This window comes from Netta rufina (assembly GCF_964035555.1).
Source record: "Netta rufina genome assembly, chromosome: 9".
NCBI lineage: Eukaryota > Metazoa > Chordata > Aves > Anseriformes > Anatidae > Netta > Netta rufina.
Window position 1 is genome coordinate 14,197,415 of NC_140132.1, and position 27,641 is coordinate 14,225,055.

At 57.9% G+C, this 27,641-nt stretch overlaps 1 protein-coding gene across 1 annotated transcript in view; it reads left to right on the forward strand.

Moving 5' to 3' along the window:
- Positions 1-27,641, forward strand: part of XXYLT1 (xyloside xylosyltransferase 1) — a 38,006-nt gene that overhangs the window by 1,608 nt on the left and 8,757 nt on the right. The window contains exons 2-3 of the mRNA XM_084291802.1: positions 4,101-4,248; positions 20,554-20,686. Coding sequence (XP_084147928.1) covers positions 4,101-4,248; positions 20,554-20,686 — 281 coding nt within the window. The remainder of the gene's footprint in view (positions 1-4,100; positions 4,249-20,553; positions 20,687-27,641) is intronic.

The window sequence follows — 27,641 nt, forward strand, 5'->3', positions numbered from 1 at the left end:
TTTTTTTCTTGCTGGAGCCTGTGCCATTCCTCTTCTTTGTCAGCAGAAGACATCAGCATAACCTGGACCTTTTGTGCTGCTAAAGTTTTGAGGAAGGTTCACCTTCATCTGGTTGCTTCAGCAGTCACCAGTCTCTGTCCTGAGACCTCTCCTCCTTGCTTCTATTGGCATCCCCAGAGTGCTCTCCTCATTCTTACCCTGTTCTCCTGGAGCAGGCCCAGAGCTGAGGCTTGACAAAGTGCTTGGAAGGCTGCTGGAGCTGCTGAGGCAGGATTGATGAACCCTGAACTTTACTTTTTCTTCATGAGAGGAGGATTTAGGCTGTGTTTTTGGAGCTGTCCTTGCCCTCCCCTCCCAGCAGAGCTGGGATCAGGCAGAACCTCTGACAGAGTGGAGCCCAGGCACCACAAAATCTGGGTCCTGATCCTTGGGGAAGGCAGCGGGCCAGCTCTCATCTCCCCCACAGCATGTGTGCGGGCTCAGGTACTTCCAAAGCCTTCTGGAGAATGCGGCAGCCGGCTGCAGCCTCGCAGGCAGCGTGCAGATGGTGAGCAGCAGTGCTTGGGCGTGGGCAGACCCGGGCTGCACCAACCTGCGGGACCATCATCGCGTAGTGTCACCAGCCCTGCGTGTCTGAGCCCGTGGACACCTCCCAAAAGTGCAGCTGGGCTGGGAGCGCAGCGTGCGGGCGGCAGATGGAGCTGGTGCTCCGCGCTGCGCCGCCTGCATGGGGCTGTGGGACATGGATGCAGCAGGGAGCAGCCTGCCCCGGCTTTTTGGCAGGGCCTGGCTATCTATTCAAGATAGCATGGCTTTAGAGACTGCTGGCTCAAGTGCTGCCTTTTAGGAAGCCTGAGTGTGGTTTCTACAAGTCGGTGCTCCTCACCTGGGCAGATCAGCCCTACTTTTACATCTCAGTCCCCTTCTGTGAGATGTAGTTATCCACCTACCCTAGGGAGGTGCTTTGGGAACCGCACTGGGGTCGCAGGTGAAGGCTGAGCTCTCCTTGTCCTCTGCAGGGCTGGTGCTGTCACGAGCTGGGCTGCTGTGCCCCTGCACCTACAGGATCTGTGCAGAGGCACCTGGCACGAGACGGAGGGACAGTCAGAGAGAAAGTGTGGTGGCCTTTTAGTGGGCCAATTGAAAGGGTCTTTTCTCAGCGTGAGATGTGTTTGTGAAAGCAAGTTGCACAGGAAACCCGTGGAACTTACTTTTCTTAATGTCCTCAGCAAACTTGGTCAGATTTAGCCACGGGGATTTACTGAAAGCTGCTACGCAAATAAATAACCAAGTACAAAATTAGCAGCAGATAAACAAGCTGTGCTACAGTCAGTGCTGGGGAGAGGAGAAGCCTCCGCAGTACTGGTGAGGACAGCAGTCCTGTGGTTGCAGGAGGATTTGTCGTGTCAGGAGCTTGTGTTGCAGAAGTGCTTACCCAAAGGACGGGCAGCAGAAACACATTTTCCTCTGTTTACTTTGGAAGGCGAGGGAGGACAGATGATACCGTGTCTGGAGTTTCAGCAGTGTTTTTCCCCTGATTTTTGTCCACCGGTGCTTGGCACCCCTCTGCTCGTTCCAGAACTGACTGGAGTTGGTTTGAATTCTCTTTTTTTTTTTTTTTCCCCTGCTCTGCTGTTCATCATCTCCAGACCTGGGAGGTGATTTAAGCCTGGGCACTTCTCAGAGGGAGACCTGCTCCCACTGGTGCCGTGGCAGGGCAGGGATCTCCCAGGGGGAGGCTCCCTGGGTTGATTCTCTGGGCTGGGGCTTGGCTCTGTGCGCCTGGGCAGCAGCGTTCAGCTGTGTTTCAGCACCCAGCAGCAGTGCTGCAAATCTCCTCGCTGCAATTGTGTGATCCTGTGCTAACGGTGAGGGCAGAGCTGGCCGTGCACAGCCCCTGGGGCACAGCAAACTCCTGTGCTTCGGGGAGCTGGGCTGAGATGCTGCTGGTAACCGAGTTTCTCCTTCTCCAGCGTCTCGGGGAAGCTCTGCGCACGCCGTGTTGTCCAAACAGGAGCGTGGCCAGCGATGAGCTCTCGCAGCACACTTCCCTGGTACGTGCTGTCCTGTGCTCTTCCTGCCTTCCTCCCGAGGCCGCGTGGCGTGAGGCCAGCTGCAGGACACGCAGCTCGCAGCGTGGTCGCGCTGCTGTGAAGTCGCAGGGCCAAGCCTCCAGCTCTCAGACCGTGCCCTTGGCCTGGAGCGGGTGTGTGGGCGCTTCCCCAGGAGGAAATCAAAACGCTGCTGCTTCAACTCTGCCCCAGCAATGTGCCACTGGGGGCTTGGTGCTGTGCCCAGTGGCTTCAGGGCTTCTGCCAGCACCCAGGCTGGACGTGGACGCACCTCGCTGTGCTCAGTGCCGCTGGGCCCACCGACAGCTCCCCAGCTCCTGCAAGCTCTGCTCTGACACGAGAGCTGTGATCTGGGGAACAATTTCAGCAAGAAGGTGTGGGAGGAATAAGTTCCAGGCTGCTTTTTGTCACTGCCTCCATGTCTGTGCCTGCTTCCCTGGGTGTCAGAGCATCCCCTTGTGCGTCCCACAGACAGCCCAGCTGCAGCGCCAGCTCAGGCTCTAGTGAGCTTCTCTTCTGAGGCACTTGACTTGGCTTTAAAAAGAAAAGCTAATGCTCAAACCTACAAGTTTAAGTGCATAGTGCAGTTTTCCTAGCTTTTAAGCAGATAAAATTCTAGTAGGGAAAGGGAGTGAGAGCACAGAGTAGTTTAGTTTGGAAGGGCCCGGTGGGGATCCGGGGCTGAATGCTCTGCTGAAGGCAGGGCCAGCTGCGGGCGCTATCTCAGCATCCTCAAACCAGGCTTCCCTTCCCAAAACTGAAGTGCTGCTCCTAAGTTGTGTCCTGGCCAGCACTCAGTTCCTGCTGGGTTTTTCCTGCTTTCTGTTGCCTGAAGAAGGCAGCATGACTTCGAGTCTCAAGCTCGGAGTTGCTGAACTCCCTAATCTGCACCAGGGCCGTGTCCCCCGTGCCTGGTAATTACACCAGAAATCCCTCCGGTTCTCTGGCGTGAGTCAGTGACCCGTGCCCTCGTGTGCATGTAATGAGCAGCAGCCTGCGTGTTCCTGCTCATCAGACTCGGCGTGCAGTTAGGTGTACGCCTGCACAATTCCAGTAGCTGACAGTTTGTTTGCAGTTGCTCCTGGTTTTGGAGCAGATGGGGCTTCATCGCTTAGCTCTTGGGTCGCTCCTGAGCACAGGTGCAGTGTGTGGGCTGTGAGTGTTGATTTGGTCATCGGTAACCAGTGTGGAAGGGCTTTGCTTCGTTTTAAAAGTTTGTTTCTCTGTGTCCTGTCAAGGATAAGCACACGAGAGGGGCTGTGTGGGGTGGTGTGAGTGGTCTGTCTTCCCCTGGGGCCCATTTCTGCCCCGTGGCAGTGTGTGGGCAGCACCGGGAAGCTCCAGCACAAGCAGGCTCACCTCCAGCTAAGGAAGGTGCTCGGCTCTCTGGTAACTGCTGATGTCTGGATTTTCGTCAGCTTGCTGTGGCCTGCTCGCCCTTTCCTCCCCCAGCCCCGGTGGGGGCACGCTGCGGAGCTTGCTTCAGCGCTGGGCTGAGGCTCAGGAAATCCGGGCTCAGCTCCTGGCCCCGGCCCAGCCTGCCTTTGTGGCAGGGAGCAAGGCTTGGTCTTCAGGGTAAATGACGTGGCCTGGCTCGCCTCAGAGCTGCGGGATGCCAGAGCCTGGAGTGAGCTGACACCTCCTGTGATCGCCTCCGTATGGGAGCCCAGAACCGTGGTCACATTTAGGCAGCGTCAACAGCTGGGACCAGAGGCTGCGGGAGAACATCCCCTGGACAGACTTGGTTGTGTGCATGGATTTGAGTCCCTCGGTGCCTGCCTCCCATTTCCAGAATGGCCATAAAAATCCTTCCCTCTGGTCCCCGCACACGTAGCTGCCTCTTGGGGCGGGGAGGTGAGCGGGGTCCAGCACGGGCAGACCCTGTTGTGCAGCCAGGATGCCAGCAGCAATACTTGGGGCTCACAACCTTGCAGGCCCGTGCTGGTGCAGGCTGAACAAAGGCTGCCAACAAGGGGAGAGAGCTGCTGGACGTCGTGGCTGAGCGGGTGTCTCTGGTGTCTCTCCTAGGTAATAACCCACGATGTGAACGAGCTGACCGAAAAGCTGTTTCCGATAGTCGAAGCCATGCAGAAGCACTTCAGTGCTGGAACAGGGACCTACTACAGCGACTCCATCTTCTTCTTGTCAGTCGCGATGCATCGGATCATGCCCCCAGGTAAGCCTCCGCTGAGCTGCAGCCACGGGCTTGCTTTTTCTTCAGCCTGTAGGGAGCGGTCGGTGCTACGAGAAACGCAATGCGAGCTCACGGACCCAGGCACCATGAGGAGAGGCTGCTGCTGCACAGCGGGATGGTGCTGCCCTTGCTCCCCGAGATGTGAGAGGAGGCAAAACTGGAGCTGGTCTGGCTGTATGCAGCAGTGTATTTATCATGGGTGGTTTTCCAACCTCCCTCCCCCTCGGTGTGTCAGCGGAGAGGTGCCACGTGTTGGCAGCGCAGTGACTGCGCTAGCAGGTGTCAGCAGTGTGGCGACCGCGTACACCTTCCTCTTAACTTTACTTAACTTTACTTTACTTAACTTTCACTTAACTTTAAGTTAATCACTTAACTTTAAGTTAAGCTCTGCTGTTAGTGAGGGACCATCAATAAATCTGCAAGGAAACAAGGCAGCTGGCAAAGGGAGCTCGGCTCGGTCCATGCCATGCTTTCCTTCCCCGCCTGTGTGCGGGTATTTCTGCTGGGACCTATGTGCTCTGTAGCCTCAGATCACTCAGTGTCCCTCTCATTTTGTAGGTCAGGCTTGTTTTTCTTACGCTGAGGTCGGGGCTGGGAGAAAGGTCAGAGGCTTTCCCGTAAGACTGATGGCCCGGGATCACGTTGCTGTTGGTGTGTAGTCCCTTACAAGCAAAGCACCGAACGCCGTGTGTCAGCCCAGCACAGGCTGAGCCCGGGCTCCCTGGGGACGCAGTGGGATCGGGGGCAGGGGCCCCCTCTGCCCCACACACAGCAGGAGGTGCAGCACATACAGCCCCCTCTGCCCGTCAGAGCAGGGCTCATCCTTGTGCCTGGGCCTGTCTGCATTCGCTGAGGGTCCTCTGGGCTGCCTCGGGGCAGGGTCTTCTCCGAGAGAGGGCGATTTGGGAAGGCCTCTGCAAGAGAGTTAAAAACAGTGGGGCCTGCTCGGGGCCCTGGTATGTCCTGGAGCCACTGTGGTTTCACAAACCCTGTTTGCTTGCCAGACAAGAAGGAAGTGGAGCAGACGCTGCTTTCCTTCCTGTGTTCCCAGGCCATCCTTTTGGGGAGGGTCACAGCGCCAAGCCCGCACTCGAGAGGCACTGGCAGAGGTTTGGGGCGGCCCCGCTGTGAAGCCCGCAGCCCTCCGGCCTTGTGCTGGGCTGGGGGAGAGGGGCAGGCGGGGGGCACGGGCTGCCGGGCTCCTGGGCTCTGAGCTGCTTCCCTGCTGCTCCTTGCTATTAAAGCAGCTGCTGTGGCTGCTCCAAGAAGCAGACGGATGCCCTTCTCCCCTGGAGACCCAGAAAGCCTTTTGAGCATCCGTGTCCCACATCTTTAGGATCTAGAACCTGCTTCTCAAACACCCGGTGAGCGCTTGCTGAAGGCAGCAGATCACTCCTGGCTGCCTTACCAAGTCCCTGGCTGACCTGGCCCTGCAGAGCCGGGACGCCCACCACTACTTCCCTCGCACGGAGGGCAGCTCCGGCCCCTTGCCTCGTGCTCTGCGGCAGGGCTGCCGGCTGTCCTGTGCCCTCGGCCCTCTCTGTGTTTGCTGCATTACCCTGCAGGCTCCTGAAGCCGGGCGTGCGGTGTCAGCCCGCTCCTGCTGCCGTGTGCTGGTGACAGAGCTCTTCCCTTGGCGTGCTCAGCTGGCTCCCACGGCTTCCTCTGCGGCCGGAGCGGCAGCGCGTGCTGGCGGCTGCCCAGGCATAACATCGCCTGCAATCCTGCTGCCACAAAGCTCAGGCACGGCCTTGCTCTTTCCGGGCTGCAAGCTCAGTGCTGGCTCGGCGGCCACGTGTCAGGCAGGCACCGCGTTCCCGCAGCCCTGCAGCCTGCCCAGCGGTTGCCTCCTCAGTGCTCTCCGGGAAAAGAGAGGTGCCTTGCTTTCCCTGAGAGGCTTGCCTGTCTGCTGCATGGGAAAGTCCTGCAGAGGGGGTGAGGTGAACATCAGAAAATCATTATTGACCTTAATAAGCACACTTTTGTTGGATAGACACGGGCAGAAGAGGCGTGTGTCCTACCGGAGCCTGCAGAGGCAGCGGGGCCATCGCTCAGAGCCCGGTGAGCTGCAGGGACGGGAGCGATGGAGGAGCCTGGGGCTGGGGACCACGGCCAGAGCTGGTGTGCTGCCAGGAGGAGGAGAAGGACTGAGATGGGAGATGTGCCAGGGAGCAGAGCCCTGGGGGCTGTGCCAGCAGGCCCGTTAGGCAGGGAGGACCCTTTCCTGCTGTGCTCCTGCCCGGCTTGGGGGAGCTGATCTGATCCATGCGTGTAAGCATCCAACGGGGGCAGCAGGGAGGCCAAAGGCAATCTTTTCAATGTGGTGCCCTGTGACAAGATGGGGCAGTGGGGACAAACTGAAACGTGGGAGATTCCACTTAAATCTAAGAAAAAAACAATTTTCCAATAGTGATGCGCTGCAACAGGCCCAGGGAGCTGCCGAGGCTCCATTCTCGGAGGGCCTGTAGCCAAAGAGGGCAATGTCTGAGCAGCAGCTCTGGGTGTCCCTGCTGTGGGCAGGGGTAAGCTGCAGCGATCCCCTCCAGCCTCAGCAGTTCTGTTACTCGGGGGCTTTAAGTGAACGTGCTGCACTTAGCTCTTCGTTGGACTTCGCTAGTTTTTTGTCTGGCGATGTCTGCATTGTGAGTGCTTTGAAGTATGTTGAATACAAATGACGGTATTAATGCTAGTTTTCTTGTCCTGATACCTCTACTGTAGCTTTGCTGTGTGCTAAAGATACCCGTATTGTACAGCCTTCCAGCAAGAAGCTGATCACACCTTCTGAAATGTCTTCTCAGTTCATCAACCTGTGAGTAGTGTTGTCTCTTGAAAAGCTTGCTCGCTCTCTGGCAGTCTGATGAGGGCTTGCAATGGTCTGTTTGGTGCGCAGGATGTTTAAGGAGGCATTTTACAGTTTCACGAGTTTAGGTTTTGTTTCAGAAGCTGCTAGTAAAGCTGATTTATATTTCCCTTGCAAGGGAGGTCAGATGTACTGCGCCGGGTGCCTGCAGCGCCTGGTGATTTATGGGTCTGGCAAGGCTCGCGGGCCCCTTCCCTGCCTTCCAGCTGCACATCGAGGACCTGACGAGGAGCAGCAGGCTCGTACGGTGCGGGCTGGCAAGAACCAGGCTGCTGCGGCGAGGACATGACATGCTCTTTGACCAAGGACAGCTGCTTTGCTGCTCCGTGATACTGGTTCTGCTCCAGCTGCGTTTGGTGCTTGCTTCTTGGTCCCCGCTGTAGCTCAGCCGCCTTGGCTGAAGCTGCGTGAAGGTCAGGGTTTCTGCTGGGGGACCTGTGCTTTTACCCACCTGCTTGTTAAGTACAAAAAGAGCTTTTTGTGTGGGGAGAGGCAGGGCTACACACTCTGCTGCCCTCCTGAAATTTTGTGAGTGGTGTAGGAACGGTGCTGTGCTCCTGTCCGCTCCCTTGGCCCTGCCTCTGGTTCTCTGAGAAGCCGCTCTCCATGGCCTGGAAGAAGCTGTTGCTTTACTAAGGGTGGAGAAGAAATGTCTGAAGCTTCATTTTCATGCTGTATTAGCATTTTTCCTGGTGCCTCTCTGTGCCATTTCACCTGCCAGGAACACTGCGTCTTTGCAGGCGTGTCTGGCTCCATAGCTTTAGCACCATTTTTTTGTGGGAGCTGGTTTTAATTGCAAGCTTAAACATGCTCCAGCAGAAACGAAGGCCATGATTTGAATATTAAATTCTCTCTTATGTTTGTTTCCATTTGTATCAGTCTGTCTCTAGTCTTTTTCAGTGCTAGCACCCCTTGTGTTAAAGTTCCCTAGCTTTAGGATCCCCTCTTTATCATTTTCAAAGTGCCCTGGTGTTCCTGTATGACCACGAGTTAGTGATTTGTTTGAAGCCTTAGGGCTGTGGTGATGCACTGACTTGCAGATTGATGGCTCTCAAAAACTGAGCAGCATTTTTTTGTAAGGGTTTTAGTGGAACATCTGCATGACTGCGTGCATATTGCACGGAGAATAAATGTTTTTTTGCCACTCAGCTGTTGGGTTTTTCACCGCCGCGTGGGATCCTTGCCCGCAGAACTTTGTATCTAAAACCTACAGCTGCCAAGCTATAATACAACAGCTTCTCAGCTGCTGTAAATCATGTAACTCTCTTGCCTTAAATGTCTGACAGCAGTGGAGTTAACCTGATTTAAGCCAGCTGGGGAGCTGGTATGCGGCGTGCAGCAGTGCAGACGGCCTAACTCCCGGCTGGGCCTCAGCCGCCTCAATCCTGGCTCAGGGCGGCGCAGCCAGGCCCAGGGAGCTGGGGGAGGCTTGGTGCCTTCCAGTGGTTTTGCAAGGGAGAAATGATGGGAAAGTCACACGGAGAGGATGAGCAGGGTTCAGGGGTTCAGGCTTAGGAGGGGTTGCCAAGATGAGGACAATGCCGGAATGAAACGATCCTGGGATCCGTGGGGATCCAGGCCTGGGAGGAGTGCTGCGTCTGGTGAGAAGGAGAAAGGGCAGCGGCTGGGGCCTCTTACTGCACTTCCAGTACACATCCTGCTGATTTTCTTTAATCCCCCTCATCACTTGTCATTTCAGCGTTGTAGCACAGGACCCAGCAAGCATTTGCAATCCCCCAGCAGGGACACATGAAGCAGTAATGCCTGGGAGGCACGGCCGCAGCATGCAGGTGGTAGCCAGGTCGTGGCCTCAGAGCTCACCAGGCAGCCTGCCCAGGCCTAAATTTGGGGCAGAGGAAGGCTAGGACCCTGGGGAGCTGGGGCAGGGCCCCTGGGGAGCTGAGGGCTTCTCAGAAGGTGCTCCCCAGGCAGGGGACTTGGGCTGAGGGCAGGCAGGGGCAGGGACCCCCCAGGCTTTGGGTAGGGGCTCGGGGTAGGGCGAGGGCTGAGGGCACCAGGGGCTGCAGTCAGACAGGGGCTGACGAACGGAGGTCTGGGCTGTCAGAAAGATTGTTCTGGGAAAACTTACTGCTCTTGCGAGTCCTGGTCTAATTATGGAGAAATCTTTTGACAGCCCACAACTTCCTTTGGCAGCGCCTTCGTTAGGAGCTCTGGCCATTGTCTCTGCATTAACCCCAAGCGTGGCCCTGGAGAGCCTCAGGCCAAGCTCCCCCGTCCCTGGCCCTTGTAAGGAAGTTTTCGGTGACAATTAGTTTAGCAACCCGCAGTTTAGCAGCCCTTTGTAGCTCAGCTCAAGCGGAAGATGTAGGCTCGGTGTCCCTCCTAATCCTAACCCCAGGGCTTGGCCTTGGTGAGCCCCAGAGCAGACCCCAGCCCCTGGTGCCAGGGTGGAAGCTCTGGGGGCAAGCTGATGGAGCAGCCTGCAGCTTCCCTGCTCAGCCCCCTTGCGACTTTTGGCCTGGCTGTGTGTGAAACAGAGCTGTTGTGTCTTCCATTTCTCTGTCCCACTGCAGCCCCACCGCAGTTTTATGTGTCGGGTGAGATCAGCCCGTGTGTAAGTGCCGTGTGGCTGGGGGAGAACGTCTGGGGAGAGCAGTGAGAGCCCAGGCAGCACGTACGCGTTGTGATTTTTGTGGGCACAGCCTGCTGCTTCTCCCTGGTGTTGAATTCCCTCTGCCTGCTCAGCTCTTTCATGGTGTAACCCACGAGCCTTCCTCCCTGCTGCCCCCAGTGAGAAGCTTTCCTTCGTGAATGACCATGATCTGCTGCCTGGGACTGCTGTCTCATGGCCTGGCTATAGCAATTTGCTGTGGTGGGTTTTTTTAGGCACAGGTACCTGGCAGCGTGCCTCCTTGACAAGATGCAGCATTTCTCTGTGGAACAACTGGCATTAGCACTGCAGTCAGTGTGTCCCTGTACATGTTTCCCGTGGGGTGTTGGTTCCATCCAAGGCTCTCTCCAGGGAGCTGCGAGCACTCCACAGCTTCGCTGGGATGCCCAAGTAACAAATGGGAACTGCGGGCAGCAGCTGCTCGGGGAGCCAGGAGGGTGATGCAGTGGTGGGAGCTGCTGGGCTTGTTTGCCTGCCCTGGTTTTGCTGACTGCTGCAGGACAGCCGTGTTGGGCAGGAGGGGAAGGATCAGAGGGAAAGTACCTGGGGAACAGGACAGGATGGAAAAGCAAAGCCCAGGTAACTTTTGTCTGCAGCTGGCAGAGATTCTCAGTGGAGCAGTTTCCTGGCTGTCTCTGCTGGCTGGACCAGAGGTGCTGAGCCTTGTTATCTGCAGGGGAATCTCTGAGACCTGGCTGGGAGGTAACGTGTGTCATGTGGAGTCAGGGTATGTAGCAGAGCTTGACTGACGATGGCATTTGACAAAGTGGAGGCAGCAGGGTTTCCTAGCTGTACGAACAGCTGGCGGCCTTCCTGAGGGGCTTAGCATCATCTCCGTGTAAGTGTCCTGCTCCTCACACCTGCAGGCTGAGGGGAGGCTCTCAGAGTTTCTTTGAGCAGCCCAGCATGAAGGCAGCAGCTCTGACCAAGGATGAGAGGTGAGCACAGGGCGAAAAGGGCCCCTGGGCTTCCCAATTCCTGCAGTGCAGGAGCTTAGCCCTGGAGCATGGTCCAGGCACCCTGAAGCACTGACTCATTAATCCTGCTGCTGCTCTGGGTGGGCAGGGGCAGGGAGGTGGTTCTGCTTCTCCGAAGCGGATGGGATGCAGCTGAGCAGAACTGCAGCTGGGATTTCTGCAGGACGAGCAGTGCCACACAGGGTGGGTCCTCGTTTGCGCTAATGAGGCTCTGCATCCTCACGGGGCAGGGGAGGGAGGAGTGCAGAGCAGGGTGGGATGTGAGCGCGTTGTTTGATTCAGTTAACAGGATCTCTTACAGGCACATATATATATAATCAGGCTTGGAGATCTTCAGGAAAGCAGCTCAACAGGATAGTTCCTTCCTGCTTGTGCCCAGCCTCCTTACTGCTTTGATGTCTGCTGCATCCTAGGGATGACCCGTGTGAATGTGGAAGGTCCCAAATGCAGACGTCAGGTGTGGGAGCCATGGCAGGGCTGTCTCGCTGCCAGCCAGGGAGGGGCAAGCACAGTTCAACTCGCTCTGCTTTCAATACTTTGAAAGCATGGGACCAAGAAGGGGACGAGAGTTAAACCCCTGTCTCATTTATTCCAGTGTTAGGAATCTGGGTATGAGGCTGGATGTGTTGGGAAACTCTTGAGAGAAAATATGTGGTGAGAAATCCTTGACGTAATTGAAGCTGGGGGGGTGATACACCTGACTAAATCATTAAAATCACTGGTTGCAGTGCTTACTTAAGAAACATGATGGATAAGAGAAGTAGGAGCTGGGCAGTGCTCCACAGGGAGGACACAACCAGGTGCTTGCTGGCTGCCAACTCAGGAGCTCGATTTCCAGGTGCCTTGGGTGAGCTTGTGCATCAAAGGCTCGGGAGGAGACTAAGAGCAGTGGGAGAGGTGGGTCAGTTTTCATACAGCTAAATGATGGAGAACTGCTAGGGGAGAACAAAGCGGTCATTATGCACCTCCTAAACTTACGGCACACAACGTAGTGTGTTGGAAAGAGCTGGGAAGGGCTCAGAGAAGAGCAGCGCCTTCTGCACAGGATGGCCCCGACAGGTGGGGACCCTCCATCTGCAGACAAGCTGGCTGAGGGGGTCATGGTTGGGTCCACAAAGCCCCGAGCTCGTACAAGAGCCAGCAGGCATCACAGTTAGCAAGAGGCAGATGTAAAGCAGGCAGAACTGGGAGCAGAGGCGGTCATTCACCCTGCTGTAGCGATCTGTGGAGCTCCTTGCAGCAGAGCTAAAATTTATCCAGCCGTACGGAGGACTGGCGTGGAAGGAGACCACTGAAGGCTGTTGTACAGCAGATAACCATCACCTGCATACCTCGGGGGGACCTGAAGGCAGTTGGTGCAGGTGAGCAAGCAGCACGGTGTGGGGGGAAGTGGCCCCCAGCAGAGAGCAGCACCAGCAGATTTGCAGCGGGTGCCCAGACAGCGGTGAGAGTCAGAGGCCTGGGACACGCTGGGATCAAACTGGAAGATCAGTGCTCTCCCTGGCCTCAAACCCTGGCTCTGGTAACTTCTCCAGCTCGTTATCTACGGTCGGACTGGTTATGAAGCGCAAACCAGATTGCAGCGATGTTTGTCCAAAAGCCTGTTAATGACAAAGCCACAAACCTCCTGGGAATCGGCGCAGCTTGGAACAGGCTCCAGCTGCTGGCTCCGGCTCGATTGAGGGGATGATCTCCCACGAAACTGCTATCGGCCCTGCGAGCGCTCTGGGAGTCCCAGCCTGGACACAGCAGCCTTTGTGAGCCCCAGCTTGCGCCGTTCCCACAGAGCTGAGCTGCAGGCAGGGCAAAGGGCAGGGTGGAGACACGCTGCACCGAGCTGTACTGCATCGTCTGGCCCAGCTTCTGCAGGGAAAGACATTTTGGTGCCTTCGAATGCGTTTTGGTGCCCAGAGGAACGACACAAAGCTGGCCTGGCCTGGCAAGGCTTCACCCAACCATCCTCTGATGTGGGGGCCGGGGGAAAGCACTAAGCAGAAGCATCAGGAAATAAATAGCCTGTTAGCTGGAACAGCATCTTCACAAGTGATTGTCTTCTGTTAATGCGAGCCTGTGAAAGCAGGCGTGCAGCATCCTGGAAATGTTATATATTGCCCTTGTAAAACAGAGCCGTACGTGCGTGTCTGGGGGTTTGTCTCTGCAGCTGCACTGCAGGGTTGCCCAGGCCTGTGTACACCTCTGTGTGCCCCTGGGATGCCAGGTGAGTCCCTGCAGATGATGGATCCTCAGTAAAGCACCTGCTGGCAGCGAGTTACGGTGCATTAATCCTGTCCTACATGCTGAACGGGCATCAGAGGTCTGTCCCGTGGGTCCTGGCGGAGGGAAGCACAACCTCCTCCTTTTCCTTGCCAGCTGCACAGCAGTGCCGTGTACGCAGCCCAGCTACCTGCATCATTCAGTGAGTGCTCAGCGTTAATAAATGAGTGTTTCCAGAGCGCAGCAGTCCTGACCTTTTGCTGCTGGCTGAGCATTGCCATCTTCACTGAGCCGCACCGTGTCGGGGGCACGCGGAGATGCAGCAGGTTTGGAGAGCGCCTGCGTCCCAGATGCTGCAGGCCTGATCGTGCTCTCGGAGCGGAGATGTCGTGAAGAGGCACAGAAAATGTGGGGCTGCGGTGGAGCCATGGGAGACGGCTCCAGAGCCCCGTGCTCTCAAACCGCAGTTCCCAGGAGACGTTGCAGTAGCAGGAGGGTTTATTTTCTGGTAAAGCGTTCCCATTTATACAGGGATGGAGGGAGTGTTGATTGTTTCTGGTGTGCTCTCATGCCCTTCCTCCCTGCTTCACGTCTCGGCCGTGTGAGCAGAGCCAGATTCCTTCCCCAGCCTGCTCCTGAGCCGAACTCGCTGGTGGCGAGCTAGCACGGAGAAGAGACTGAAGTAAGGGTTTGACAAGCAATAGGACTGCGGTGCCAGCCATTGTTCCTCGTTGGGGTAATCCCGTTGTGCTTTGTGCCTTGTGTTCATGCTGCTCTGGGGGAGCAGGCAGCGGAAAGCCTCTCCACACACCCAGATAAGTGCCGGAGGCTGCAGCGTGGTAGGAAGGTCCCCACCTGGAGAAGTGAAATGCTCACCCAGCTGCCTGCAGGACGTGTCCCTGTGGCTGGGAGCCCATCTGCTCCGAGTTTCACGGGGCATTTGGCACTGCTGGAACTGCCCAGCTGTGATGGTGGTGCGGTGGTGGGAGAGGCGGCTCGGGGCCACCCCCGGGGAGCTGCGGCACCGCAGCGGCCCCGTTCCCTGCAGCACCATCCCTGCTGGGTCCAGCGTGACCCGCAGCCCCCCGGGGGGCGTCGCTCCTCATTATTTCCATCGGCTGCCCCTCGCCTTAGCGTCGGCATCAGTTATTTGGGCTGTCCTAGATCTGTCAGCCCGGGGCAGGCACACGCTGTGATTCCGCCTCCCACAGAGCACCCGGGTCTCAACCCTACCCGTCAGGGCGGTGGGCTCGGTAGGCACCTGCCTGGCGGGGCTGGGTGATGGGAGCCTTCTCCTGGTTGTCCTCAGGGAAGGGAGACCCTTCTCCATCCCTAGCCAGCCCCCCTCTGCCAATATGTAGGGGGAGGCGTGGGAGCTGCTGGATTTCACCCCGTGCTAAAACCCCGGCCCTGCTTCCAGCTCAGCCGGGCAGTGGGAGCTGCTGGCCCCTCCAGCTCACTGGTGGCTGGGCCGTGGCTTGTTAGAGTTCAGCAAGAAGAACCAAGGACAAAACCTGCCTACAGCTCTGCAGCTCCTTCCCCCACCGTCAAGATGAGAGATGATTTACCTTGCTGCATTTATTTTCTTGTATCTCTTTTCGGTTTCCCTTTCTGTCTCACCCGCTCATTACTTTACAGCTTTCCATCCACGTTGCTTTGTGTCTTATGGCAACCTGGAATTAAACCTTATTTTGTCTGATTATAAGGTTTCCTGCTGCTCCAACTCCGGCATCCAAAAAGTGTCTTCACACTCCTCCTCCGGTGACACCGTATATTAAATACACAGCGAGCGGTGCCTGAAGCCTCACCCTGAAAGCTGCCGAGTGCTCAGCGTTGTCTGCTGTGGGGTCGCTTAAGATCTGGGGGATGTGCGAGTTATCCTGGGCCAGGAGCCAGCCGGGGACAGGGGAGCAAGGACAGAAACACTGCCCTGCACCAGGCAAGTGGTCCATGGTGCAGGTTATGAAGAAAGACAAGAAAGTGCTGGGAGGGGGCTTCCCCCTTGTCCCAAAACGTGCTGGCGCTGGGTTCTGTGGCGGGTGTCACGTCGGCACTGCCCCGGCCTCGCTGCCTTCCTGCGGCACGGGCAGCGGTGATTAGTGCCGGGAGTGGAGGGGAAAACGAGGCCTGGAGAGGGGAGCGCACAACAAAACAGGAAGCTGCTCAGAGCTCCGTGACAGCAGAGGGAAAGCTGCCGGGAGCAGCCAGGAGTGTGGGGGCGAGCAAAACAAAGGAAGCCTCTAACAAAGGGCAGGCAGAAGAGCGGAGCGTGGTGGTGGCAGCGGGCCGGCCGCGGCTGAGCCATCTCCGCCTGGCACCGCGGCCGCCCTCGTGCCCTGCCGCAGCTGCAGCGGGAGGCTCTCGGGGAAGCCGAGCCCATGCCCAGCCTTGGCAGCGGCTGTGGGAGCCGTGTTTTTCTTGGCCGCACACCTCGCAGCCAGCAGGCAGAGGATCCTGCTTTCACAGCCAGCACCAGCGGCTGTGCGGAGCTGCGCGGTGCAGGCGAGGTCAGAGCCACGCGTGTCTCCGGGCGCTTAGCTGCCTCGGGCGGCCGTCTGGGGGCTCACAGCTCCTCTTCCCGGGGGAGGCGAGGATCCCCTTCGTGATGTGGGCGCTGTGCTGGCTCCAGGAGCAGGCTGTGGGGGTGCAGGCAGCGGTGCTGGCTTGGTGTGTGAGGGTGGTGAGCCTGTCACCGTCAGGCCCCTGGCTGTGCCATCGCCGCACAGACACGCAGGTGGGGATCGTCCCGCTGGGAGCCTGACCAGTGAATCACTGAAGATCAGCGTCCACAGTCTGGTGAAGCAGGGAGCTTGTCTGTGAGCAGGTGGGGTTATGAATAATAAAACTCAAGCCCAAACAAATTTCTCAGGGAAAACAGGCTCTGCGGGGATCCAGAGCTGTTCCAGCACACGGTGGTGATGGAGCATGGAGAGCGTTTGCCCCTGGGAGGAGCAGGACTGTGTCTGAGATGTGTCAGAGGGGTGTCTCTGTGTCAGCTCAGCGGCCCAGAGTGGTTAGGTCCTTACAAACAAGTTTGTTGAAACAGGTGGAGAGTGTTGTATAAGCTGGTGGGAGCAGAGCCAAACCCCGACTGGCTCCCATGAGAGGCAGACATCTACTTAAGGGCCATGTGTGAGATCCGGGCGCTGCACAGCTGCAGCAGGGCCATGGCTGTGCCCCTCCTGCCCTCCCTGTTTCCCCCAGCACACCTCCGCAGGACAGAGGTGAGGGAGACCACAGCAGTGGCTGTAACAGGGCGCTGCTGGGAGGCTCTCAGCTTGCAGGGCCTGGGTCACGGCGGCTTTATGCCGAGCAGCAGCACCCCTGGAACTCCCTTGTCCTCCTGGAAAGGCCTGGCCAGCACAGCAGCTCTGCTGCCAGACCTGCTGCAGGCAGGGATTTTGCTCCGATGAGGGAGCTGAGCTTGTGCAGAGAGCCCATCCGTCAGCTGGAGAGCTGCTGCAGGACGCTTCAATCTTCTTGCATCTTCTAGTCTAGCGCTATTCAAAGCACTGCTCAATTAACAGCAATTAAGCCCGTGGCATCTACTGGACAGCTTCGGGGCTCTGCGTTGTGACAGCAGCTCTCCTTCCCGTCAGTTGTTACCTGCCACAAGTCGTTATTACTGTCACTCGTTTCCCCTCTGTGCAGAGCCACGAGGTGGAGGTGTGCCGCTGATCCAGGTCTGGCCGCTTTGCCTGCAGGAGGAGGGTTTGGAGCCGGGGGCCTGCTGGTGTTCCCAGAGCAGCCGAGGGAATCGGCCCCCGGGCTTTTCTGCGTGGCACCTACCCCAGGCTCCTCTCCCTGCCTCTCCTCTTGGCGTCCTGACCTTCCATCCATCCCCTTTTCTGTAGTTTTAAATCCAGGTAAAGCTTAGACTTAGGGCAGAACATTTCTAGCTAAGGGCAGGCTCGGGGCTGTGCAGCTCCAGGTGCCCACAGGCTGCTCTGAGCGGTGACTGCAGGGCAGGAGGGGCTGGGGCAGCACTGCAGGGCTGCCTGGCAGGGCTGGTAGCCCAGGAGGGTGTTTGCCCCCGGGTGCAGCGTGTGGCTGGGCTGACAGAGCCAAGGAGCATCCTCGGAGCTCCGGCTGGGTTGGCCAAAGCACCTCCTCCTCCTGCACACCCCTGCTCCAGGCACGTGCCCTCAGTTACTGGTGTACACTGCCGGTTCTCGCAGAGCACTTGGCTCTTAGGGGATGTGCTGTGTCAGACTCACTCCAGAAGCTGCCTCCTGCCAGAGGTGCTCTGGGCACTGCTCCGGGCAGCTGAGCAAGATGCCATGCCCCTGGGCACGCACCCCGAGGGCCTGTCCTGCCTGCAGAGCTCTGCCGGGTGCTGGAGGAGGACCTGGGATACCAGGACACGAGGGAGTGACCTCCTGCATCCTGAGCAAGGCTCAGGAAGGGGCAGTGCCTGCACAAGAGGGTCCGTGCCAGCATCTCTCCCGAGTCCTGCTTTGGCACAAGGCTGATTCCCCCTCTCCTGACAGCCAGGAGGTGTGCTGGGTGCTGCTGCTGGCTTTCAATTCTGTGTAGCAGAGAGCAGGAGCTCCCGGCAGGACCAGGCGTTCCTGAAGCCCGTCGTCCACCTCTGCAGGGAGGATTTGAGCTGGAAGGTTCGAGTCAGCGTGGCAAAGTCAGGCTTCGAGCCCTGAGCGGTGCAGCATCGGCACTGTGGTGAGGATGTGTCCCAGTCTGCAGGGCCACAGCTCGGGGGGAGGCTGAGCAAGCCTCGAGCAGCACCAAGCCCGGGCTGCAGCCCTGCTGGGGTTGCTGTTATGAGGCTGCAGTAAAAAATTACAAGCTTTAAGTGGGGCCAGCCTGTGTCATAAAACTGTCACTGCTAATGGAGATCTTCTCTGCTTTGAGTGGCTTAACTCCTCTTTATGTGCAGTGGCTGGGAGAGCCAGAGTAGAGTGGAGCAGAGGGTAAAATATATCACAGCAAAGTTAGCAAACGCGCTTTCCGAGCAAAACACTGTCAGGGTTTCTGCACGCTTCCAGCTGGGCCCCTCCAAGCAGTTTGTGCCAGAAAGAGAAGAAGAGCATGTGATCCGTCCACCCCCACGCAGCAGTCAGGGCAAAGTGCTCGGCGAGAGGACAAAACACGAGGATAAATCAGAAATATTAGTGCCTGGCCCCCTGCCAGCTGCGGACAGCGGTGGCAGAGGCATCGCCCCGGCCATGGGTCTGGCCCTGCCAGCTGCAGCTGGCAAAGCAGCACTCAGCGCCGGGACCTGTGCTTGGTTCTGTCCCACTGCTGTCGTTAATGCTTGCTTCAAAAAAATAAAAATAAAAAGAAGGAGAAGTACTTCGTGCTCTCTGGGTCTGGCTGGGTAGTGTTTCCCCGGGGGTGCTGGTGCCAGGGCGGGCAGGGCTGGGAAAACGGGGGAGAGGGGGAGTGGGAGCTGCCCCCCCAGCTCCGCTTCCATCCGCAGTTGTGATTAATTGCACTTAGTGCTCATCTGTAATTGCAGAGAACAATCAGATGACGTGCCTTGTGGTTGATTTAATTGAAACCTGATGAGCCAGCTGAAGGCTGCTGCGCCGGGCTGAGCTGTGCTGGAGCGGTCCCCAGCTGCTGCCCACAGCAGGACAGGGACCCCGGCCCTCTCCCCAGCTCTGCAGCACCTCTAACACTTCGGGCTCCCCTCCCTGGTGCCGCCTGAGCTTGGTTTGGGGCTGTGCCTCCTCGCGTTGCACTGGGAGATGACTTTCTCCTCTGGGATGCCTGCCTGCTGGCTGTCCTCGAGGGCAGCAGCGTCAGGGATCTGGGGTTTTGCGCTGCTCAGGAGGTTCAGGCTTAGCTTCGGAAGAGCTTTAATGAGGACTTAGGTTTGGGTGTTTGGGACACACGTCTCGTTCCCCAATTCAGAAATTCTCTGCCCAGCCTATTCAGCTGCCTGAATTGTGCTAGCAATTTCCGAGGCCGTTAGGAAGGCTGAGGGAAATTGCTTTCAGGTCAAGACCCGCTTTAGCCTGTAGTGAATTACTCGGCCTTGCTTTTAAATCTTTGCAAACAGAGGATTAGGGTGGTGGTAAATACCAGGTGGGCCGGGGGACTGCCGTTCTGCAGGCAGCCTGCCCCTGCAGCAGGCAGAGAATGATGAACAGTAAGAAAATAAATTGGGATACAGCTGGGATGGTAGCTCAGGTGCTGCGTCTGGGTGATTTATCTTCCTGCTCGGGTACTTCACTGACTAAGCAGTATATTTCTTGCCGAACATCACGGGGCTTTTTGCTTCTTAACTGAGGACGGTGCGTTAGATATAGCCAAGTGCTGAGAGCCCGGGATTAAGGCAGGATTTGCAAAAAGTTCGGAGCCGCTGCACAGCCCAGTGGCTGGTGGAAACAAACACCCAGCGATGGATGCACCTGGAAGGGAACGGTCAGGTTCCTGTGCTGGCAGATCGCTGTGTCTGCCTGCTTGTCGTCGTCTCTGGGCCTCCAGTCCCAGCAGTTGCTCTGGAGGCTGAAAACCGAGTGATCTCCTCCTGCCCCCAGCAGCATGGTGACACCGAGCAGCCCGGCCCCGCACCAGGAGGCTCTCCGAGAGCACCAGCCTCCCGGGTCCTGGGTGCTCAGCGGTGTTGCAGCCCTGGTGGGGAGAGGGGTGGCAAGCACGGGGACATCCCCCTGTCTGGAAATAATGGCAGGGGGAAGGATGAGGGCCCTCCTTGCTGATTCCTATGAAATAGTGGTAATAAAAGGCCCATCTGGCCTGCAGAAAGCTGCTGTGGCACCTGCATGAGGTAAGCGGGGACTGACACAGGTTGATGCTGTCTTTTTAATCCAGTTAGTGCTGAGCAGCCCGGCCAACGTGCTCTTGGCTTTCGTAGCACAGAAATAGCTGTGGCCTTACCTGACGCGGTGGCCGTGGGACAGCTCGACGTGCTGTGCACACCTCACAGCCACCAGGCAGGGCTGAGCTTGGCTGGCCAGAAGATGGCCACGGCTTTGCCCAGGGCTGGGGGAGCCCATCACGGGGGTCCCATTTCTCACAGCACACAGGTGATGGGGAAGCCCATGTCAGGCCCCGGGCAGCTCGTGAGCCTGTGCAGGTGTTGTGAGGTGCTGTGTGCCTTCCTGAATTACCGACGGTGTCGGCAGTAGGATTTGCTCTCGTACCTCCAGGCAGGGCTGGCTGCGTGGGCTGGAGGTGGGGAGCACTCGGTGAGGTTGTAGAGCTTCTCGAAGCACGGAGCGTGAGGTGAGCGCAGAGGCACCTCCAGAAAGGGAGGAAATACCCAAAACCCACTGGGAGCCCACAATGAAGCTGCTTCTTGCTTTTTTCAGCTGTGTGCAAAACCATTTTTCTGGAAGAAAGGAGGGGGTTGATAGAAACAGAACATTGCCAGAAATGGTTTCATAACTCAGTCATACCTAAAATACAAACCGGTGAGTGCTGCCGTGATGGGTGAAGGTTGGCAGCTTTGGATGGAGGCGGCAGCCGGGCTGCTTTTGCCCTGAATCAGCTGAGTCTTGCCCCCTGGGCTGACCCCACCAGGCCCACGGTGGGTGTAACTGCTCGCCTCGCCTTGCCGTTGGTAATCGCTGGTCAGGATTTTGTCTTGCCTTACTCATTTTTCCTCCTTGTGCTTCCAGAAATAACACAAATCATCCAGGTAGACTTGGACCTGAAGTACAAGGCCAACATCCGAGACCTGTTTGAGGAGTTCGACAGCTTCAAGGAAGGAGCCGTCATCGGGATCGCGAGGGAGATGCAGCCGGTGTACAGGTACGGCCGCGTGCCCAGGGCACGGCGTGAGGAGGAGGGGGTGGGCAGCGGGTGGCCTTCGTATTTTCTGTTCAGCTCAGATCAGCCGTCGGAACAAAGTCTGGGGAGAAACAGCCTTCCTGCTGTAATCCCTGCAGGGGAATTTAATCTGAGACTTGTAGGCCAGTCTGAACACAGCGTACAGCACCGCTGTGGTTTCCTTGTTCTCACAGACAGTCACAAGGCTGTCAGAGCCAAGTTCCTGATAACGAGTGCCTAATCCATAAATAGATGCACAAAATACCTGTTGGAGGTGTGTTTGCCCAGCCGTTCCTGCTCAGGTGCTCTGACTGAAGTTTGGCATGTCAGCTTGCGTGCTGGGGTTCGGAGGTTTGGGCTGTGAATAATGCTGCTCTGCCCCAGCAGAGGTGACACCTCCTGTTCCAGGTGGACCTGGGATGAGTCTATTTTTGGCCACACTTGTGCATTGTGTTAGCCTGACGGGGGTGAGCGTGCAGCCAGGTGGCTGGCACTGCCTGGGGCTTGGCTCTGAGCAGTGTTTGCCTTTCGTCCTGCTATCCAGCTTCCCTCTTTGCTCTCCACCCATGTTTTCCACAAAATACCCAAGCTAGCATCCAGGGAATCCCACTGGCATGCGGTATAAGCAGAGCAGTCCGCCTGCTCTACTATTACTTGCAGTGAGTGTGAGAAACCTTTTGGGAAGTGCCAAAGATGACCAGCACGTTGGAGAGACGGGCATCCTGTCACATTGACCACAGGTGGGGCAGCTGCGGGTCCTTCAGTATCTGACCCCCTGCTTGTCTTGGCAGCCAAGTAACGAGTAGGTGCTGCTTCCAGCTGCAGTGCACCTTGTATTGAAGAGGTGTTCGCTCAGAGAAGCCTGAGGGGGACCTCTCTTGATGACCTGGGCTTGCAAGCATGCAGAGAGAATCACAGAACAGCTTGGGATGGAAGGGGCCTAAAGATCATCTGGTCCCACTCCCCTGCTATGGGCAGGGATGCCTGTAGTCCTGTGGTGTGCTGTGCAGATGTTCTGGTCTCTCCCAGAGCTGATGGAGGCTTTGGGACTTTGTCTCTCCCAGAAAAGACCTTCAGGTCCTGCAAGCAGCAGCCAGGCCAGGCTCAGCTGTTGGCAGCATTCCCAGTGTGGGAGCTGGGCGCTGCTGTCCCCTCCGTTGTGTGCAGCCCTGGAGCCGTGGATTCGTTCCAGCTGTGCTTGAGGGTTGACTTCATGCTCCCTGTGCCGGCTGTGAAACGTGCACAGGGCAAAATCCCCGCTGGGCGATCCGGAGGGGGTTCTGTTCACACACACAGACGTCGGGCAGCCTCAGCGGGAGGTGAAGGGCTCTGCTCTGACCGATGCCCGCACGGACCCGCAGGCTCCTGGCTTCTGGCGCTGTGCTGTGCTGCAGGACCAGCCCCGGTGCTGCACCCAGGGAATCCCAGCTGGGGGGAGCCGGGTGCTGCGTGCCCCGTGGGCCGGTCACAGCTCTGCCAGGGCTCGCAGAGTGAGGGGCGAAGGCGCTGTGGCACGTGGGGTGTGAGGTGCAGGGGTAATGGGGTTAGCACTAATCACACGTCGCTGTGCCGTCCTGCTGGGGTCCATAACTCAGCTCTGCCGTCAGCCAGAGCACACGTGTCTTGAGGAAAAGTCAGCCCCAGCTTTCTGCCCTAAAAGCTGCTGGTAGCACGCAGCCCCAGCCTGGGGCCTCTCCTCAGCCCCATCTGCTGCGGCTCGCTTTGTTCCCCGGGTCACCACATGCAACGCAGTCGGGCTGAGCTAGAGGAGGGGTGGATTGGAGATGTTTTCAGGCATCGCAGGAGGTTCTAGCCCTGAGGGATGGTACGGCTGGAAATTGGTTGGTGTTTGAGCATGTGCTGTGCTGAGTGGGATCAGATATCAGCTCGGGGTGGTACTTAAGTACACTGATTGAATTTAACATGTATCCTGCCAAGGATGAACCTCCGTTTTTGTTTTAATCCAGGGTGAATCAGATCATGAACTCAGGATGCCTTAATGACTTTTCAGCTGAGCCGAGTTTGAGTGTCTGAGATAGCCTGGCCAGATTTGCTAATCCTAATGGAAACGTTCTCAGGGAAAGATAAAAAAGCTTAAGAGCTCTCTGCCTTTTCTTTCCCTACTGGAAGCCCTAAGGAGATCAATAACTGAACCTGCAAAGACACGGCCAGCAACGCTCTCAGGCAAAGTCTGAGCTTGGAGCGAGTGTGCCTTAGCAGAGGGCAGGGTGTGCTGCGTGTGCCTGCTGCGGGACGGCCTCCTGCAGGAATCCAGAGGGTGGGACAAGGCTGGACACAGAGAGCAGTGCTCCAGGAGGGGACTGTTGGCCAAGCAGCCATGCAGGCACTTCTCCAGGAGCCAGGGGGCTGCCCGCAAGCTGCTGGGGGCCAGGAGCGGAGAGCATCATGGCGCTGACCTGCGGAGCAGGGGGCGAAGCTGGCGTCCTGTGCAGAAGCTCAGGCATCCTCGAGGAGCAGGGCCGTGACGGGCACGTGAGGGACACCAGGTTTTCGCTGTGCACAGGGATTGCTGACACAGCAGCGGGATTGCTGCTGGCTAATTATAACCCCTCGTTAGCGGAGGCAGCTCAGAAGGCACAGTGGCACACGGGGCACTGGCACGGCCCACGTGGAGGTGGCCAGGGCCAGTGCTCCCATGGCAGCTGCCTGCTTTGCAAGCCCCAGTGTGGCCGTGATCCCTTCTGGCCATGTTTCATAGCTGCACCTCGTCCCTACCCTCTGCCTCATGTTTTGGCCGGGCTGTGCCGTGCTCTCCCCGGTCGGCAGTGCCCAGGGCACCCCCGTGGTGCTGCTCCTCGCTCTAGAAACGCGACCGACAGCCAGCAAGGGTCACGCCGCGGGCAGGAGCAGAGGTAGTGAATCATGCTGAGCAGAGAAAAGGGATTTGGACATTTCCCATGTTCTGTATATTAAACATATGAGAAAACAGATTGTCAGCGGAAAGGGATGGAGCTTGCCAAGTTACATCATTTTCTGCACCCTCCACCAAGGTTTCAGCGACATTTCGATGATATAAGGTTGTTCCCAAACGCGAGTTTGGGTTTTTTCGAAGTGATTTATGGATGGAGCTGAAGTTTGCGTGGCTTCTCCCAGGACTGTGGCTTTAGAGCAAATTGCACAGCACTGTTATTAGGGTATGAGTTTTGTCCTGGTGTCTCCAGTCTGAGAGCCTTGCTCGGTTCTGGTGTCCCGTGTGGTTATTAATCACCGCTGATCATTTCCTAGAAGCCAAATGAGAGCGTACTCACGAGAGCGTTTCTGGTTGCTCATGCTGCAGAAATCATCCCCCCTGTGCCTGGCTGGGAAAAGCCATCTCCGGGGTCCTCCTGGCTCACGGGCTTGTCAGCGAGCAGGGACCGAGGGACAGCAGAGGCTGAGGTGTCTTCTCTGAAAGGCAACACCACACCCAGAGCACGGAGGGCTCCTGTATCCGCTTTGGGTGTCCTGGCAGGACTTTGGTGCCCAGAATGGTAAATCCAGCCCCAGCTAATTACATCCAATTGTTAGGGCTTAAATAGCAGAGAGAGAGGAGAGCTGCAGCTGAGCACCGTGCTGGGGCTCGGTCGGATTGTGAGCTTAAGCCTGCCTTGCCCAACAGGCCAGCTTCCTTCTGCTAGCCGCACAGCCTGTGGCAGTTCAATGAGGAGGGTGAAGGAAGCATTTCTCTGCCTGCACTCAGCCCCAGGTGCTATTCCTCCACCTTTCTGCCCAGGCACAGATCAGCTTTGCAGCATTTCCATGCACAGCCAGAGCTGGGATGGTGGCCGGCTGCCTGGAGGCGATCTGCAGAAAAGGGCACACCAGGGGTACCGAGTGGGGCCACGGGGTGCTCGGCTAAAGGAGGAGATCTCCGGCACGGCAGGGGCAAGGCAGGGCTGAAAAATGTTGTACAATTATCTGACCCGAGGCAGACCCTGCCCAGTGGCCTCCTGCTGCAGGCGGGGGGCTCGAGGCAGCCCAGCAGTAACAGGGCCTCGAGTGCTGCGCCTCGGGCTGAGCCCGCTGTCGGGCGGCTTTGATGTGCCGGCTCAGTCCTGGCTGTGTTGTGCTGCCCTTGTTGTGCTGTTTTGCTCTCCACGTGAAAACAAGCTCCTGCCGTCCCTCGTCACCGGCCGCCCTGTGTGGGGCGAGCTGTCCAAACGCGCCGCCTGCCCCCCACAGGGCTCCCCGCACCTCCCTCCTCAAAGGGCTTCCAGGCAAAAACACGAGCTGGCAAAGTGCGAGTGTGTTTGTTTTAAAAAAAAAAATAAAATCTTTGCTATTTTTATATTTTTAGCAAGTTAAATGTGTTCTAGGCGTGAAGCGGAGGTGTCAGCTCGAGCCGTGCGATTTGCCACGCACGCAGGTTGGGAGCACCCGCTGGGAAGGTGGCTGGGGGGGGAGTGCTGCTGGGCAATGGGGGGGTCTCAATCCCCTCCTGCTTTCCCTCCCCACATGGCCCAGCTTTCCATGACACCAGCTCTGCCCCAGGGAATTTATCCCGGTGTTGCTCCTCCGCTGTGCTCAAAACATCTCCAGCGAGGCGCTGGGGTTGGATTTGCAGCCCCAGGCGGTGCCGGTGCCCTGCAGCTGCTCCCAGCACAGGAGCTGTGCTCCACGTGGCACTCGTGGCCGGGTTGTCCCCTGTGGGCCGGGACACGGCTGCACTCGGAGCACTGAGGGCTTGGAAGCAGCAGCGGGGGGCACAGCGTCCGAAAGGTGAGGGCAAGGCAGCGAGGAGCCCGGAGCTTTCCTGAGCTGCTGCTCGCTCACAGCGCTGCGGGCTGGCAGGGACACGGGCAGGGCAAGCCATTCACTGACAGCAAAAGGCCCGTGTGCCTTCTTCCCCGGGCTGCACGGTGGTGGGAAGACGGATAGAGATCCATCAGGTCGCCGTGTTAGGTGCTCAGTCTTGATGCTCGCTACCTATCTGGCCCAGCAGAGGATGCAAACGTGTGCACGCAGGCATTTTTTGTAAGCAGGACACCATCTCTGGGAGGCAGAGCTGTTCCCCTCAGCTGCCGGGCTGCAGGCTGTGCTCTCCAGGCAGGGGCTGGGACTGCAGGATGCTCGGCTGCCGCGGCGGCGCTCTGAGCAGCGCTGCATGCAGGCGCTTACGGGAAATGGGGTAGCAGGAGAACAGGAGATAGGAAACGTCCCAGAGCCTGTCGGCGTATCCGGAAGGTAGGGGGAAACCTCCAGACAGCAAAACAGGATGGCACTGGAGTGTTTCCATGCGCTTGACTCATGCTGAAACAATGCCCGGGCGCTGTTTGTCTTGGACAAAACGTGTTGCTGTGAGCAAAAAGATCCCCTGGCCCTCCGCAATGAAACGCTGGCTTCAGTTGCTGCAGAGGCAGAGCTTCATCCTGCAAGGGGCTGGGTACCTGCAGCTGCCCCCTGCTCCCCAGGGAGCTGAGGACACTCGGTGCTGTGCTCTAGGCTCTTGGACACCCGTGGGCTTTCGGATGGCTCCTGCTCCCACTCAGGATGCGGCCGGCGCCTCTGCCCAGCACCGATGTCTGTCTGCTCGTGTGCCTGCCTGCGTGGGAGCCAGGCCACGGCCAAGACCAGGGCCTCGTGCTTCTGTGTCAATGGTTTTGATAGAAAGATTAAAATCTGCATCTGAAGTTTGTCTGGTTCAAAAGGCTTCCCATGAAAGGATGTGCATCTGCGGAGTCGTGGTCTTAATTAAAAGCCCTGCTGTTCCCTGCAGTATTTCAGCTACTGAGGCGTGCTGGCAGTGTCCTGCTCACCAGACTGCAAAGGGCAGGCGGTGATGTGCTGTAACAATATTTATGTTGTGCTGGGGCTCCCGTGCCAGATCCTGAACTAATTCAGCAGACCAGCCCCTCCCGTGCTCTGTCAGCAGCCCTGCTAACGGGCACGTGCTGCAGGTGCAGCCTGCCGCAGGCTCTCAGGGGGGCAGGCAAAGTGTCCCCAGGGCGTGCAGCAGATCCGGGAGCAGCCTGGCAGGACACACGGGACCAGGGGGCTCTGCATGGATGGTTTGGCACAACTGTGACCCCTCTGGAAGAGGGGATGGGGCACGATCAGGCGTGAGCTGCAGGCTTGGGGTGCGCCCACGTGCACGCAGGCACGGCACGGGTCTCTGCCAGCACACAGCCAGGGCATTTGGGGGAGCAGGGTGCCACAGCCCGGCCCTGCCAGCACTGCGTGTCCCTGGGCACGGTAGCTGGGTGCTGGCAGCTGCCCAAGGGAGAAACTTGCAGCGTCCAAGCAGCCCCTCCGCTGAGAGGAGCGGGGAAACGCCGCGGCACTCCCAGAAATGTTCCGAACACTCTCAGAAGAGTTCAGGTTACAGGAGGCTTAAACCTGAGGTTCCTGGTGAGAGATCACCCCGACGGCGTGTGAGCTGCAGCAGGTTGGTGGCACTGGTGACACGGCTGCCCTCAGCAGCCTCACGCTGGGGATGGCACCCCAGGACTGGACGGGTTCAGCACCGAGGGGGACCTGGAAGCCTCCCCAGCAGCCCTCAGCTTGCTGGGCAGTGCCGGCTGCTGGCTGCAGGGGTTGCAAAGCACGGCACAGAGATGCTCTGAGATCTGGCCGCAGGTGTGTGTGCCCTCGGCAGGGATTGTCCCCACCTAACCCTGCTCTTCTGGACCTCCCAAATCCTCTTCAGGTGCATTCGGAGCAGCCTGCTGGCACAGGGCAGCTGCTGGCTCCTCTTGGCACCCAGACAGTGGGGCTGGGGAGCGCTGGGGTTGACCGCTGGTGCTGGATGTCCCTGGGGGCCTGGAGCTGCCAGTGTCACAGCAGACACACACGAGACCCCCTCCTTGGCATTGCAGGGTGAGATCCTCACTGCTGGCCCTGACGAATTATTATTTTACTACCCAAGGAGCTAATAAAAGCCTGAGGCATCTTGGAAATCCACGGCGCTGGAAATTAGGAAAGTTTATCGTGCAGGAAA